Below are 16,357 nucleotides of genomic sequence, written 5' to 3'. Positions count from 1 at the left end.
AACTGTGGTGTTGGAGAAGACTCTTGAGAGTCCCTTGGACTGCAAGGAGATCCAACAAGTCCATTCTGAAGGAGATCAGCCCTGGGATTTCTTTGGAAGGAATGATGCTAAAGCTGAAACTCCAGTACTTTGGCCACCTCATGCGAAGAGTTGACTCATTGGAAAAGACCCTGATACTGGGAGGGATTGGGGGCAAGAGGAGAAGGGGACTACAGAGGATGAGATGGCTGGATGGCATCACTGATTCGATGGACGTGAGTCTGAGTGAACTCCGGGAGTTGGTGATAGACAGGGAGACCTGGTGTGCTGCGATTCATGGGGTCGCAAAGAGTCGGACATGACTGAGCGACTGATCTGATCTGATCTGAATGGTATGTCTACTTAAAAACAATTTTTTTCAGATTTTTGATAACTTGAAACTTTAGAATTTTGATAAGTTAAATATTAGACATTTATTGAATATTTAGATCATTCCCAGATAAAATGATACTGAAACATTAATTATGGAACATAGGCTTTATTTTTAAAGAGAAACTATTTTTATGGCTATTAATAAATATGCTTGGTTCCACACTGAGAAGCTTTCTATAAGAAAGCTTGCTTTTAAAAATTATAAATAGCATTTAAAATGTTTCTAATCCATAGAATGCTAAAGTAAAAGACAGTTTATAATTGCATACTTCTTAATTTTCATTTTAGGTTTTAAAGGTTAAGGATTCTAACTAATACATATAATCAAAACTACCATTGTTTTTTTAAAAAAAACTTTGTGTGGAAAAAAATGTATAAGGAATGGAAATGTATTTTGTTAAAAGGAAAGAAAATAATTTTGTCCTAAAGAGAGGTTATGAAAGAGAGAGAGAGAAATACACAAAGCATAGGACAAAATCTGAAGATAATCTGAGTTGTAAAAGGTTTATGAGAAAGCGATGCTGAGAAAAAACAATCAGGACTGAATAAGATTAGGATAAATTTAGTTGAGTAAATTAATTTTTAAAGTTGAAGTATAGATGATTTACAAAATAAATATTTGTTTCAGGAGTGCAGTATAGTGATTCAGTATTTTTATAGATTACATTCTAAGTAAACAAAAAATACTGGCTATATATTCCCTGTGATGTATATGTATTTTTGTAGTTTACTTACTTGTATTTTATACATAGTAGTTTTTACCTCTTAATCCCTTACCCCTGTATTGCCCCTTCCCTCTTCCCACTCCCCAATGGGAACTGCTAGATTGTTCAATCTGTATGTTTCTGTTTTGTTATATTTATTTCTTTGTTTTATTTTTTAGATTCCACATATATGTTGTAACATAGGTATTTGTCTTTCTTTGTCTAAGAAAGCATAATACTAAGCATAATATCCTCCAGGCCCATCAATGTTGTTGCAAAGGCAAAATTTTAATTTTTAATTGCTGAGTAACATTCCATTCCATATATACACCACATCTTTATCCACTTACCTGTTGAGGAACACTTAAGTTGCTTCCATATCTTGGCTATTGCAAATAATGCTGCTGTGGACACTGGGGTGAAAATATCTTTTCAAATTAGTGCTTCGCTGTCTTCAGATATATACCCATGAATGGAATTTCTGGATCACATGGTAGTTCTACTTTTTTTTTTTTTTTTTCAGGGGGACTCCTGAGGCTCGATCCCGCCTTTGCGTATGTCGAGCCTCGTTCCTCTACTTTGTTTCTTTGAGAAACCTCCATACTGTTTGCTTCCCAGTGGCTCAGCGGTAAAGAATCTTCCTGCAATGTTAGAGTTGCAGGAAATGAAAGTTTGATCCCTGGGTCAGGAAGATCCCCTGGAGAAGGCATGGAAACCCACTCCAGTATTCTTGCCTGTAGAATCCCATGGACAGAGGAACCTGGCGGGTGGCAGTCTATAGGGTCACAAAGAGTTGGACACGACTGAAGCAATTTAGCATGCACGCAGGCCATATGTTTTCCATAGGGGCTGCACCAATATACAGGGTACTAGGGTCCCTTTCAGAGAAGGCTATGGCACCCCACTCCAGTACTCTTGCCTGGAAAATCCCATGGACGGAGGAGCCTGGTGGGCTGCAGTCCATGGGGTTGCAAAGAGTCGGACACGACTGAGCGACTTCACTTTCACTTTTCACTTTCATGCATTGGAGAAGGAAATGGCAACCCACTCCAGTGTTCATGCCTGGAGAATCCCAGGGACGTGGGAGCCTGGTGGGCTGCCGTCTATGGGGTCGCACAGAGTCGGACACGTCTGAAGCGACTTAGCAGCAGCAGTAGGGTCCTTTTCCTCCACAGCCTTGCCAACACTTATTATTTGTAGACCTTTGACAATAGCAATTCTGACCGGTGTAAGATGATATCTCACTGATGTGTTGGTTTGCATTTCTCTAGTTGAACACCTTTTCATTGGTCCCTTGGCCATAGGTATATCTCCATTGGAAAACTGTATTTTTGGTCTTCTGCCCATTTAAAAATCAAGTTTTTGTTTTTTTTTTGAGGTGTGTGAGTTGCTCATATATTTTGAATATTAACTCTTTATTGGTCATATTATTTGCAAGTACTTTCTCCTATATCATAGGTTGTCTTTTTGTTTTGTTGAGTCTTTTAAGTCAGTCCCATTTGCTTATTTATTTATTTTTTTTTCCAAGCAGACTATTCCAAGAAAATATTGCTGTGATTTATGTCAAATCTGTTCAGCCTATGTTCTCTTCTAGGAGTCTTATGGTTTCAGGGACCCATTCATAACACATTATAAATTTATTTTTTTATATGGTGCAAGAAACTGTTCTAATTTTATTATTTACATATAGCTGTCCCATTTCCCCAGCACCACTTATTAAAGACACTGTGTGTATATATGTATATAAATGTGTGTGTATACAACATTGTTTATATATAAATAGCATCACTTATTAAAGACACTGTTTACATATATATATATATATATATATATATATATATATATATATATATATATATGTTGAGTGATGCTAAAGCTGAAACTCCAGTACTTTGGCCACCTCATGCAAAGAGTTGACTTATTGGAAAAGACTCTGATGCTGGGAGGGATTGGGGGCAGAAGGGGACAACAGAGGATGAGACGGCTGGATGGTGTCACTGACTCGATGGACATGGGTTTGGGTGAACTCCGGGAGTTGGTGATGGACAGGGAGGCCTGGCGTGCTGCAATTCATGGGGTCACAAAGAGTTGGACATGACTGAGCGACTGAACTGAACTGATATGTTGAGTAGTACTTAGTTTTCCCATATCTTAGCTATTGTATTATAAATAATGTTGCTATGGATATTGGGGTGCAAGTATCTTTTTTAATCAGTGTTTTTGCTTTCTTTGGCTATATACTCAGCAGTGAGGTTTCTGGGTCATGTGGTATTTCTATTTTTAGTTTTTGAGGAACCTCCATACTGTTTTCTGTACTGTTTACACCAACTTACATTCTCACCAACAGTGTAGTAGGGTTCCCTTTTCTCTACATCCTCACTAACATTGGCCATTTATAGACATTTTGATGATATTCTTCTTACAGGTGTGAGGTGATATTCATTGTGGTTTTGATTTGTAGCTCTCTGATGATTAGTGATGTTATGTATTTTTTTCATTTGCCAATTTGTCATCAACATATCTCCTTTGGAAAATTTTTATTCAGATCATCTGACAATTTTGAACTGGATTCTTTTTTACATTGAGTTGCATGAGCTATTTATAAATTTTAGATATTAACCACTTATTGGTTATATCATTCGCAAATATTTCTCCCACAAAGTAGTTTGTCTTTTTAGTTTGTTAATGATTTCCAAATCCTAAAAGACTATGCTGTGAAAGTGCTGCACTCAATATGCCAGTAAATTTGGAAAACTCAGCAGTGGCCACAGGACTGGAAAAGGTCAGTTTTCATTCCAATCCCAAAGAAAGGCAATGCCAAAGAATGCTCAAACTACCGCACAATTGCACTCATCTCACACGCTAGTAAAGTAATGCTCAAAATTCTCCAAGCCAGGCTTCAGCAATACGTGAACCGTGAACTTCCACACGTTTGAGCTGGATTTAGAAAAGGCAGAGGAACCAGAGGTCAAATTGCTAACATCTGATGGATCACCGAAAAAGCAAGAGAGTTCCAGAAAAACATCTATTTCTGCTTTATTGACTATGCCAAAGCCTTTGGCTGTGTGGGTCACAATAAACTCTGGAAAATTCTTCAAGAGATGGGAATACCAGACCACCTCACTTGCCTCTTGAGAAACCTGTATGCAGGTCAGGAAGCAACAGTTAGAACTGGACATGGAACAACAGACTGGTTCCAAATAGGAAAAGGAGTATGTCAAGGCTGTATATTGTCACCCTGCTTATTTAACTTCTATGCAGAGTACATCATGAAAAATGCTGGGCTGGAGGAAGCACAAGCTGGAATCAAGATTGCTGGGAGAAATATCAATAACCTCAGATATGCAGATGACACCACCTTTATGGCAGAAAGTGAAGAGGAACTAAAAAGCCTCTTGATGAAAGTGAAAGAGGAGAGTGAAAAAGTTGGCTTAAAGCTCAACATTCAGAAAACTAAGATCATGGCATCTGGTCCCATCACTTCATGGCAAATAGATGGGGAAACAGTGGCTGCCTTTATTTTTTGGGGCTCCAAAATCACTGCGGATGGTGATTGCAGCCATGAAATTAAAAGATGCTTACTCCTTGGAAGGAAAGTTATGACCAACCTAAATAGCATATTAAAAAGCAGAGACATTACTTTGCCAACAAAGGTCTATCTAGTCAAGGCTATGGTTTTTCCAGTGGTCATATATAGATGTGAGAATTGGACTATAAAGAAAGCTGAGCACCAAAGAATTGATGCTTTTGAACTGTAGTATTGGAGAAGACTCTTGAAAGTCCCTTGGATCCCAAGGAGATCCAACCAGTCTATCCTAAAAGAGATCAGTTCTGGGTGTTCATTGGAAGGACTGATATTGAAGCTGAAGCTCCAATACTTTGGCCACCTGATGCGAAGAGCTGACTCATTTGAAAAGACTCTGATGCTGGGAAAGATTGAGGGCAGGAGGAGAAGGGGACAACAGAGGATGAGATGGTTGGACGGAATCACCAAGTCAATGCACATGGGTTTGGGTGGACTCCGGGAGTTGGTGATGGACAGGGAGGCCTGGTATGTTCATGGGGTCACAAAGAGTCGGACATGACTGAGTGACTGAACTGAACTGAACTTTCTCTCTTAATGTAGTGTTTATCACAATAAACTTCCCTCTTAGAACTACTTTTGCTGTATTCCAAGTTGTGTTATGTTGTTATCCATTTACATTCAGCTCAAGATAATTTTTAATTTCTCTTTTGGTTTCTTTATTGACCCAATAGTTGTTTAACAAATTAATCTCTTGGACTGAACAGCTTCACAGAGGAATTCAACCAAATATATAAGGAAGACTAATACCTATCCTTCTCAAAATACTGCAAAAAAAGTAAAGAGGATGGAACACTCCAAACTCATCCTAAGAGTCCATAATTACCCTGATACCAAAACCAGATGAAATCACTACAAGGAAAAGAGAAAGTTGCAGGTCAATATCCATGATGATACAGATGAAAATCCTCAAAAATATTAGCAAACCAAAATTAACAATTTATAAAAAGGATTATACATGACTATCAAGTTGGATTAATTCCAGGTTCAATATCCACACACCAACCAGTGTGATACACCACATACACAACAGAGAGGATAAAACTCACATTATCTCATTAGAAGCAGAAAAAATTGACAAAGTTCAACATCCATTCATGATTAAAAATTTTCATCAAAGTTGGTATAGAAGGAACATATCTCAACATAATGAAGACCAATTGTTACAGTCCCACTGCTAACATTACAACTGAATGAAAAGTTGAAAACTATTCCTCTAAAATCAGAATCAGGACAAGGATGACCACTCTTGCCACCTCTATTTGACATAATATTGGAAATCCTAGATACAGCAATCAGACAAGGAAAAGATATAAAAGCATCCAAAGTAGAAAAGAAAAGTAAAAATTTCTCTATTTGCAGATGATATAGCACTATATATATATATAAAATCTTAAAATCACTACTTAAAAAAAATCACAACTAGTAAATGAATTCAGTAGATTTGTAACTTATAAGACTAAGTTATCTTAGTTATTTAACTTATAAGACTAAGTTATTTTAGTTATCTAACTTACAAGACTTAGAAATCTGTTGCTTTTCTTTATACCAAAATCACATCAAAAAGAATAAAATAATCTGGAATAAACCTAACCAAAGAGGTAAATGACTTTTTTCTCTGAAAACTATAAAACACTGATGAAAAAAATTGAAGATGCGACCAAAAAATTGAAAGATAACCCATGTTCATGGATATAAGAATAATATTGTTTTAAAGTCTATACTACCAAAAGCAATCTATAATATATAATGGAGAAAGACAATCTGGGAAAACTGGACAACTGTAAAACAATGTAAAACAATGAGATTAAAGCATTCTCTAACACTATATTAAAAATTAATATTGGGTTAAATGTCTTTATGTAAGATCTGAAGCCATAAAACCCTTAGTGCAAAACAGGCAGAAAACATTTATGGCACTTTGCCATAAATTATAGCAATATTTTCTTGGTTCAGTCTTCTACAGCAGAATAAATAAAAGAAAAATAAACAAATGGGACCTAATTAAATGTAAAAGCTTTTGCACAGCAATGGAAATCATTCAATTCAGTTCAGCTGCTCAGTCATGTCAAACTATGTGACCCCATGGCATGCCAGGCCTCCCTGTCCATCACCAACTTCAGGAGTTTACTCCAACTCATGTCCATTGAGTCGGTGATGCCATCCAACCATCTCATCCTCTGTCATCCCCTTCTCCTCCTGCCCTCAATCTTTCCCAGCATCAGGTCTTTTCAAATGAGTCCACTCTTCACATCAGGTGGCCAAAGTATTGCAGTTTCAGCTTCAGCATCAGTCCCTCCAGTGAACACCCAGTACTGATTTCCTTTAGGATGGACTGGTTGGATCTCCTTGAGGTCCAAGGGACTCTCAAGAGTCTTCTCCAACACCACAGCTCAAAAGAATCAATTCTTCTATAAAACTCAACTTTCTTTACAGTCCAACTCTCACATCCATACTTGATTACTGGATAAAGCATAGCCTTGGCTAGACGGACCTTTGTTGGCAAAGTAATGTCTCTGCTTTTTAATATGCTGTCTAGGTTGGTCATAACTTTCCTTCCAAGGAGCAAGCATCTTTTAATTTCATGGCTGCAATCACCATCTGCAGTGATTTTGGAGCCCCAAAAAATAAAGTCAGCCACTGTTTCCCCACTATTTGCCATGAAGTGATGGGACCAGATGCCATGATCTTAGTTTTCTGAATGTTGAGCTTTAAGCCAACTTTTTCACTCTCCTCTTTCACTTTCATCAAGATGCTTTTTAGTTCCTCTTCACTTTCTGCCATAAGGGTGGTGTCATCTGCATATCTGAGGTTATTGATATTTCTCCGGCAATCTTGATTCCAGCTTGTGCTTCCTCCAGCCCAGCATTTCTCATGATGTACTCTGCATATAAGTTAAATAAGCAGGGTGACAATATACAGCCTTGACATACTCCTTTTCCTATTTGGAACCAGTCTGTTGTTCCATGTCCAGTTCTAACTGTTGTTTCCTGACCTGCATACAGATTTCTCAAGAGGCAGGTCAGGTGGCCTGGTATTCCCATCTCTTGAAGAATTTTCCAGTTTATTGTGACCCACACAGTCAAAGGCTTTGGCATAGTCAATAAAGCAGAAATAGATGTTTTTTCTGGAACTCTCTTGCTTTTTCGGTGATCCATCAGATGTTAGCAATTTGATCTCTGGTTCCTCTGCCTTTTCTAAATCCCGCTTGAACATGTGGAAGTTCACGATTCATGTATTGCTGAAGCCTGGCTTGGAGAATTTTGAGCATTACTTTACTAGCTTGTGAGATAAGTGCAATTGTGCAGTAGTTTGAGCATTCTTTGGCATTGCCTTTCTTTGGGATTGGAATGAAACCTGACCTTTTCCAGTCCTGTGGCCACTGCTGAGTTTTCCAAATTTGCTGGCATATTGAGTGCAGCACTTTCACAGCATCATCTTTCAGGATTTGAAATAACTCAACTGGAATTCCATCACTTCCACTAGCTTTGTTCATAGTGACGTTTCCTAAGGCCCACTTGACTTCACATTCCAGGATGTCTGGCTCTAGGTGAGTGATTACACCATTGTGATTATCTGGGTCTTGAAGATCTTTTTTGTACATTTCTTCTGTATATTCCTGCCACCTCTTCTTAATATCTTCTGCTTCTGTTAGGTCCCTACCATTTTTTTTTCTTTATTGAGCCCATATTTGCATGAAATATTCCCTTGGTATCTCTAATTTTCTTGAAGAGATCTCTAGTCTTTCCCATTCTACTGTTTTCCTGTATTTCTTTGCACTGATCCCTGAGGAAGCTTTCTTTTCTCTCCTTGCTATTCTTTGGAACTCTGCATTCAAATGGGCATATCTTTCCTTTTCTCCTTTGTTTTTCACTTCCCTTCTTTTCACAGCTATTTGTAAGGCCTCCTCAGACAGCCATTTTCCTTTTTTGCATTTCTTTTTCTTGGGGATGGTCTTGATTCCTGTCTCCTGTACAGTGTCACAAACCTCCATCCATAGTTCATCAGGCACTCATCTATCAGATCTAGTCCCTTAAATCTATTTCTCAGTTCCACTGTATAGTCAGTGGAAGGCAATGGCACCTCACTCCAGTACTTTAGCCTAGAAAATCCCATGGATGGAGGAGCCTAGTAGGCTGCAGTCCATGGGGTTGCAAAGAGTCGGATACGACTGAGCAACTTCCCTTTCACTTTTCACTTTCATGCATTGGAGAAGGAAATGGCAACCCACTCCAGTGTTCTTGCCTGGAGAATCCCAGGGACAGGGAAGCCTGGTGGGTTGCCGTCTATGGTGTCGCACAGAGTCGGACACGACTGAAGCGACTTAGCAGTAGCAGTATAGTCATAAGGGATTTGATTTAGGTCATACCTGAATAGTGTAGTGGTTTTCTCCACTTTCTTCAATTTCAGTCTGAATTTGGCAATAAGGAGTTCATGATCCGAGCCATCGTCAGCTCCTGGTCTTGTTTTGGCTGACTGTATTGAGCTTCTCCATCTTTGGCTGCAAAGAATATAATCAATCTGATTTCGGTTTGGCCATCTGATGATGTCCATGTGTAGAGTCTTCTCTTGTGTTATTGGAAGAGGGTGTTTGCTATGACCAGTGCATTCTATTGGCAGAACTCTATTAGCCTTTGCTCTGCTTCATTCCGTACTCCAAGGCCAAATTTGGCTGTTACTCCAGGTGTTTCTTGACGTCCTACTTTTGCATTCCAGTCCCCTATAATGAAAAGGACATCTTTTTCGTGTGTTAGTTCTAGAAGGTCTTGTAGGTCTTCATAGAACTGTTCAACTTCAGCTTCTTCAGCGTTACTGGTTGGGGCATAGACTTTGATTACCATGATATTGAATGGTTTGCCTTGGAAATGAACAGAGATCATTCTGTCATTTTTGAGATTGCATCCAAGTACTGCATTTTGGACTCTTTTGTTGACTATGGTGGCTACTCCATTTCTTCTAAGGGATTCCTGCCCACAGTAGTAGATATAATGGTCATATGAGTTAAATTCACCCATTCCAGTTCGTCTTAGTTCACTGATTCCTAGAATGTCAACATTCACTCTTGTCATTGCCTGTTTGACCACTTCCAATTTGCCTTGATTAATGGACCTAACATTCCAGGTTCCTATGCAATATTGCTCTTTACAGCATTGAACCTTGCTTCTATCACCAGTCCCATTCACAACTGGGTGCTGGTTTTGCTTTGGCTCCATCCCTTCATTCTTTTTGGAGTTTTTTCTCCACTGATCTCCAGTAGCATATTGGGTACCTACTGATCTGGGGAGTTCATCTTTCAGTGTCCTATCTTTTTGCCTTTCATACAGTTCATGAGGCTCTCCAGGCAAGAATACTGAAGTGGTTTTTCATTCCCTTCTCCAGTGGAACACATTCTTTCAGACCTCTCCGCCATGAAAGATCCCAAATGAACACCTGAACTTTACATCTCAAAGAATTAGGAAAAGAACAGACAAAGCCCCAAATTAGTAGAAGGGAGGAACTAAAAAGAAATCAAAGCAGAAACAAATAAAACATAGATTAGAAAAACAATAGAAAATATCAATGAAACTGAGAGTTGGCTCTTTGAAAAGAGAAACAAAATTGACAAAACTTTACTAGACTACTCAGGAGAAAAAAGAAAGAAGGCTCAAATAAAACCAGAAATGTAAATGGAGACATTAAAGCTGATACCATAGAAATGCAAAAAATCAGAAGAGACTATTATGAACAATTATACACCAACTAATTGGACAACCTAGAAGAGATGATAAATTCCTCCAAACACAAAACCTACCAAGACTGACTCATGAGAATTAGAATATGTGAACAGATCATTAACAAGTAAAGAAATTGAACAAGCAATCAAAAATTTTGCAACAAAGAAAAGCCCAGAACAAAATGATTTCACAGGTAAATGTTACCAAAGGATCAATGCCAATCATTTTCAAATGCTTCCAAAAACTCTTTTTAGTTCCTTCTTCATCCTGGAGAAGAGGGGACACTTCCAAACTCATTAACAATGCCAGCTTTGCCATTATACCTAAGTCAGATAACAACAATACTAGAATAGCAAACTCCTGGCCAATATCCTTGATAAATATAAATTCGAGTAATCGCAACAAAATACTAGTAAGCCAAGTTCAGAAGCACATTAAAAGAATCATAAACCAAGGGAGAGAGGCCAAGATGATGGAGTAAATAATTTTTTTTTGTGGAGACAAATACTTTATTTTCTTTTGTGTATTTCTTATGATTTAAATAGTAATGATGATAAAACACTAGACACACTGCTTGACACATGGAAAAGATCCAATTCTGGTGGCATTTCTTATTATGTTTTGGTTATTTTGTTTATTCTTATTTTGGGGGATGGGGAAATAAAATCTTCTCTTGTTAATCCATTCAAAAAAAATCATGTGCATCAGGGTCCTGACACATCCATATGGTGCTTCCCACCTGCCTATAGATAGAGAACATATTCTTAGGCACAGACAATGGGATGGAGTTAATCTCACTGGGTATAAATAGGAGACTACGATGGCTTGAGATAATGCAAGAGGGAGAAAAATTTGAGACAAATAAAGCTAGTATGCATCTAACTTCTATGAAGTGTGGGCATTTTACAGACCAGAATCATTAAAAAAATATTATAAAGACAGACATTATTATTTCCAACCCTTCCTTCAAACTTTCCATCAGGAACTTAGGGGACAGAAGGTTCTGCGGAAGGTTCTTTTTATGGCGTTCTTCAGCTCTTTATTCCTGAGGCTGAAAATGATGGGGCTAAGAAAGGGGGTGAAGACTGTGTAGGTGGTGGCCAACAGAGTGTTACTGTCCATGGAATGGGCGCCTTTGGGCTTGAGGTAGATGAGGGAGGCAAAACCATAGTGCACGACCACTATGGTGAGGTGGGAGACACAGGTGGAGAAGGTCTTGTGCCGGCCCTCAGTGGAGGGGATCCTCAGGATGGCAGCCACGATGAAGACATAGGAGAGGACGATAAGGAATAAGCACCCCATGAGGGCCGTGACACAGACCATGATCACAACCATGGTGACAGAGGCTGTCTCCTTCCCACAGGCCAACTTCAAGAGGGAAAGCACATGGCAGAAAAAATGGTGAATCTCATTAGACCCACAGAAGCTGAGGTGAAAAATGATCAGTGTCACCATCATCCCCATAACTGAGCCACCAGCCCAGCACCAGGACACAAGACGGGCACAGTCACGGGTGCTCATGAGCACGTTGTAGCGCAGGGGGTGGCAGATGGCCACGTAGCGGTCGTAGCCCATGATCATGAGCAGGAAGGAGTGAGTGAAGCCAAACGTGAAGGAGAAGAACATCTGGCTGGCACAGGCCACCAAGGTGATGGAGTGATGGGTGGAGAGCATGTGAACCAGCATGTAAGGAGTGATGGCAACAGTGAACAGGATCTCGGAGATGGAGAGGGCACACAGGAAGAGGTACATGGGGGTGTGGAGGCTGTGCTCCCTCCAGATGGTGCCCATGATGAGCAGGTTCCCCAGCAGTGTGAACAGGTACATCAGCAGGTACAGCAGGAAGAAAGTGGGCAGGAGCTGCTGAGGGAAGTTGGAGAAGCCAATGAGGATGAATTCAGACATCATGCTGTAGTTTTGATTAGACAAGAATGTTGCATCTGGTGAGATCAGAAACAGAATGAAATCACAGTGGTTAAAACAGATTGATCACATGCAGAAGATGGAAGAACTAGTTAAATAACACCACAAGGAAGCACTCAGACAAATTCAAGGTGGATCATTCCACAGAACAATTGGTCTGGTCTCATTAATAAGCCAGGATCAAGAAAAGGATAAGGAGAAATTCAGGGGACATAACAATAATATGCAATATTGGGTACTAGATCAGATACTGATTTAGATAAGCTAGTTGTATTTTTAAGGAAATAGAGGATTTTGATTGTGGTATGGATAAATGAAGAAGTACAAATAATATTAAGGGGTTATTATTAATTAATTTTTGGTTTCCCTGGTGGCTCAGATGGTAAAGAATCTGCCGGCAGTATGGGAGACCTGGGTTTGATCCCTGGGTTGGGAAGATCCCCTGGAGGAGGGCATGGCAACCCACTCCAGAATTCTTGCCTGGAGAATCCCCGTGGACAGAGGAGCTTGGCGGGCTACAATCCATGGGGTCACAAAGAGTTGGCCATGACTGAGTGACTAAGCAGAGTACATATTAATTAATTTATTAATATTTTGTTTGGTTTAATTTTTTTTGGCTTTGAAGGTAAATATCAGTAGTTTAAAGGGATACTGAAAAATAAAAAGTGATGAAAGTAGAAATGACAAATTTAAAGTTCCAGCAAATAAGATTTGAGCCATGTTTTTGTTAGACTCAGCGAACAGTCTTTATCAGAGTCACTATTCCAAGCATAGAAAATTATACAGGTATTCTCCCCAGTGGGACCTACTAAGACCATGGGGCAAAACTTTCAGTTTTATTTGAAAATCATGGATATTGGTAATTTTCTTCATTCCCCTCTTTCTTCCTCCTACTCCTGATAAATAAGTAGTGATTATTAGTTTTCTGTAAGTCTTTCTTTGTTTTGCCATCCATATTTTCTATATATTCTATTTATTCATGAATATCTAAAAGAACATGTGACTAAATACATAATTCAAAAATTAAAAAATAAAGGCATACTGAAATTAAAAAAATTCACACACATGCACACACCAAGGGACAAAGGAATATTTCATGAAGGTTAAAAGAACCTACATGTATATAATTAACCTATATAAAAACATACACTTGAATGTTAGAAATTAATGTTCAACACAACTTCAGTGAGATAATTATAAAATAGAAATTACTAATCAATACTAGATAGATAAGAAATGAAAGTTGGAAATTTTAAGAGAGTTCAGAAATGCAATTTGGGTGTTATTAATTATAATGCACTATAATATTCAGACATTAGCTCCTATATATATTTAAGCTCTTCACAAAACAATATTAAACATGTTTTTTCAAGTACATAGAGGACTTTATAACAAAATTTTACCTTATTTTCAGACATAGAGAAATTCTCCATCTACTTCAAAGTATAAATAATATATAGATTATAATGTGCTAAAGTCAAAAATCACTGGAGAAGGAATAGCTTTCCAAATCCATAAGTTAGAAGGATGTAGTATTAACCTCTTGCTTCAGTAGTAAGTCATAAAATAAATGAGATATTTATAAAAAATAATTCAAGCATCAAATGTCAATTAAAAAATACCTTGAGGGGAATATGCAATTTTATATATTAAGAAGTGTATATATATATACATACATACATACATATATATATATGTAAAGAAACTTTACCCAGAAAAAGCATGCTTACTACAACTAAAATCAAGTGATGAAAATTAATAAGATAGAAACAGGAGAAAATGCCAATGAGAAAGCATAAAATTAAAATTGGGAGACAACTATAGAAATATAGATATTTAAAATGAATAAAAATAGTAAGAAAAATGTAAGTTAAGAAATTGAAATAAAAGATGAATAAATTCACAGAAACATAAAATTCCAAAACTGGTGCAAAAAGAAAAATAGAGACCCTGGGTATTCAAAAACAATTCTAAAGAAATTGAAATGTTAAAAATCTTCTCCTTCCTATAATTATCAGCCCCAGTGGGTTTATGAATGTGCACATATACCTTTTAGGAACAATTGAATATCTTATACATGTTCTTCAAATAAAAGAAAAAAATGGAAAAAATTGAAATCTGCTGAGCTTATTTCATCAGGTTAATGCAATCTTGATTCTAAAACCAGGTAAAAATGTTATAAGAAATGACAGTTACTGGCTCACTTTACCTATCAATTTTTGATTTTGAAATCTATTTATGACATCACCTAATCAATGAAATGATGTGTTAAAATTAGTAAATTATGATCAAGTGTTGTTGGTTTAGCATCATGTGGTTCACATAAATAAATTAAAAAAAATAATGTAAGTATTTTGACCAAGGAAAAATGTATTTTCTTAAATTTAACTTCTATTCCTGACATTTTAAATGTTCATGTAATACTTGCCTATAACATGGGAGACCTGAATTCTATCCCTGGGTCAGGAAGATCTGGAGAAGCGAATGGCAACCCACTCCAGTATTCTTGCCTGGAGAATCCTATGGACAGAGGAACCTAACAGGCTGTACAGTCCATGGAGTCGCTAAGAGCCAGACAAGATTGAGCAACTAACACTTCCTTACCTTACTTTAGGTGTACAACATAATGATTTCACATATGTTTGTCTATTTATGATTTTTAAAAGCCCCTTTGCAACATGAAATTGAAGGGGACTTTCTTAGCTAGATAAAGAATACATCCTAGAAAACTAGCAAATAGTATACTATGTAGGGACCTTTACATACATTATTTTATAATCAGGAAGAAGCCAAGGATACTCACTGTCTCTGCTGGTCTTTAACATGGAACTGAAAGTCATGAGTGGGGCTACAAGGAAAGAGAGGAAGGAGATACAGAAGGATTGAAGTGATGAGAACTGATCACCTGTCTGGAAAGATTAGAGAATCAAGATGTAATACGTTAGAACCATAGGAGAGTGCAGTGATGCAGAAGGCAAGATTAACTTCCCAAACCACAGTCATTTCTTGTGCCCTTAAATCAGTAGTTATGATAAAAATTTAGTTTTTAAGTAAAAAGTAAGACAACAGTCTCAAGTGACACAGATGATATAGGAAGAGTTCTCAAGCATTGGCCTCAGGATGCCTTTATACTAAAAAATTATTGAGGCTCCTAAAAGATATTTGTTTAGGTGGAATGTAACTATCAGTTTTTACCATATTAGATATTAAAGCTAGAATCTTTAAAAATATTCAGTAATTCAGTTCAGTTCAGTTGCTCAGTCACGTCCAACTCTTTGCAACCCCATAGACTGCAGCACACCAGGCTTCCCTGTCCATGACCAACTCCCAGAGTTTATTCAAACTCATGTCCTTCGAGTCGGTGATGCCATCCAACCATCTCATCCTCTGTCATCCCCTTCTCCTCCCGCCTTCAATCTTTCCCAGCATCAGGGTCTTTTCCAATGAGTCAGTTCTTCACATCAGGTGGCCAAAGTATTGCAGTTTCAGCTTCAGCATCAGTCCTTCCAATGAATACTCACAACTGATTTCCTTTAGGATGAACTGGTTGGTTCTCTTTGCAGTCCAAGGGACTCTCAAGAGTCTTCTCAACACCACAGTTCAAAAGCATCAATTCTTCAGCGCTCAGGTTTCTTTATAGTCCAATTCTCACATCCATACATGACTACTGGAAAAACCATAAATTTGACTAGACGGATCTTTGTCTGCATTCAGTAATTAGTACACTTTAGAAACAATAATGAATCTATTACATGTTAACATTAGTAAGATATTTATATAAAATTGATTACATTGTTCAAAAACATTTAGTGAGAAGAGTGGTCTTTTATTATGTGTTTGAAAATATATCTAATGTCTGCCTTGATAGAAAACATCCTAATGCTCATATCTATTTCTTCATTTAGTCTGTGGTAACATATTGTTTTGGGCTTCCCTGATGGTTCAGACAGGGAAAAAATCTGCCTGCAGTGCAGGAGACCTGGGTTGGATCCCTGGGTTGGGAAGATCCCCCTGGAGAAGGA

At 37.9% G+C, this 16,357-nt stretch overlaps 1 protein-coding gene across 1 annotated transcript; it reads right to left on the bottom strand.

Annotated features, from left to right (window-relative positions):
- Positions 1 to 11,390: 11,390 nt before the first annotated feature.
- LOC102265223 (olfactory receptor 10H4) lies at positions 11,391 to 14,059 on the bottom strand. Its single transcript, XM_014483540.1, has 2 exons — positions 14,047 to 14,059; positions 11,391 to 12,352 (listed from the first exon to the last, which is right to left on the bottom strand). Exons 1-2 carry the CDS (start codon positions 14,057 to 14,059, stop codon positions 11,391 to 11,393), a joined length of 975 nt encoding a protein of 324 aa, XP_014339026.1.
- Positions 14,060 to 16,357: the final 2,298 nt, after the last annotated feature.

This window comes from Bos mutus, chromosome 7 (genome assembly GCF_027580195.1).
Source record: "Bos mutus isolate GX-2022 chromosome 7, NWIPB_WYAK_1.1, whole genome shotgun sequence".
Lineage (NCBI taxonomy): Eukaryota > Metazoa > Chordata > Mammalia > Artiodactyla > Bovidae > Bos > Bos mutus.
This window is presented reverse-complemented; position numbering and strand designations above follow the sequence as displayed.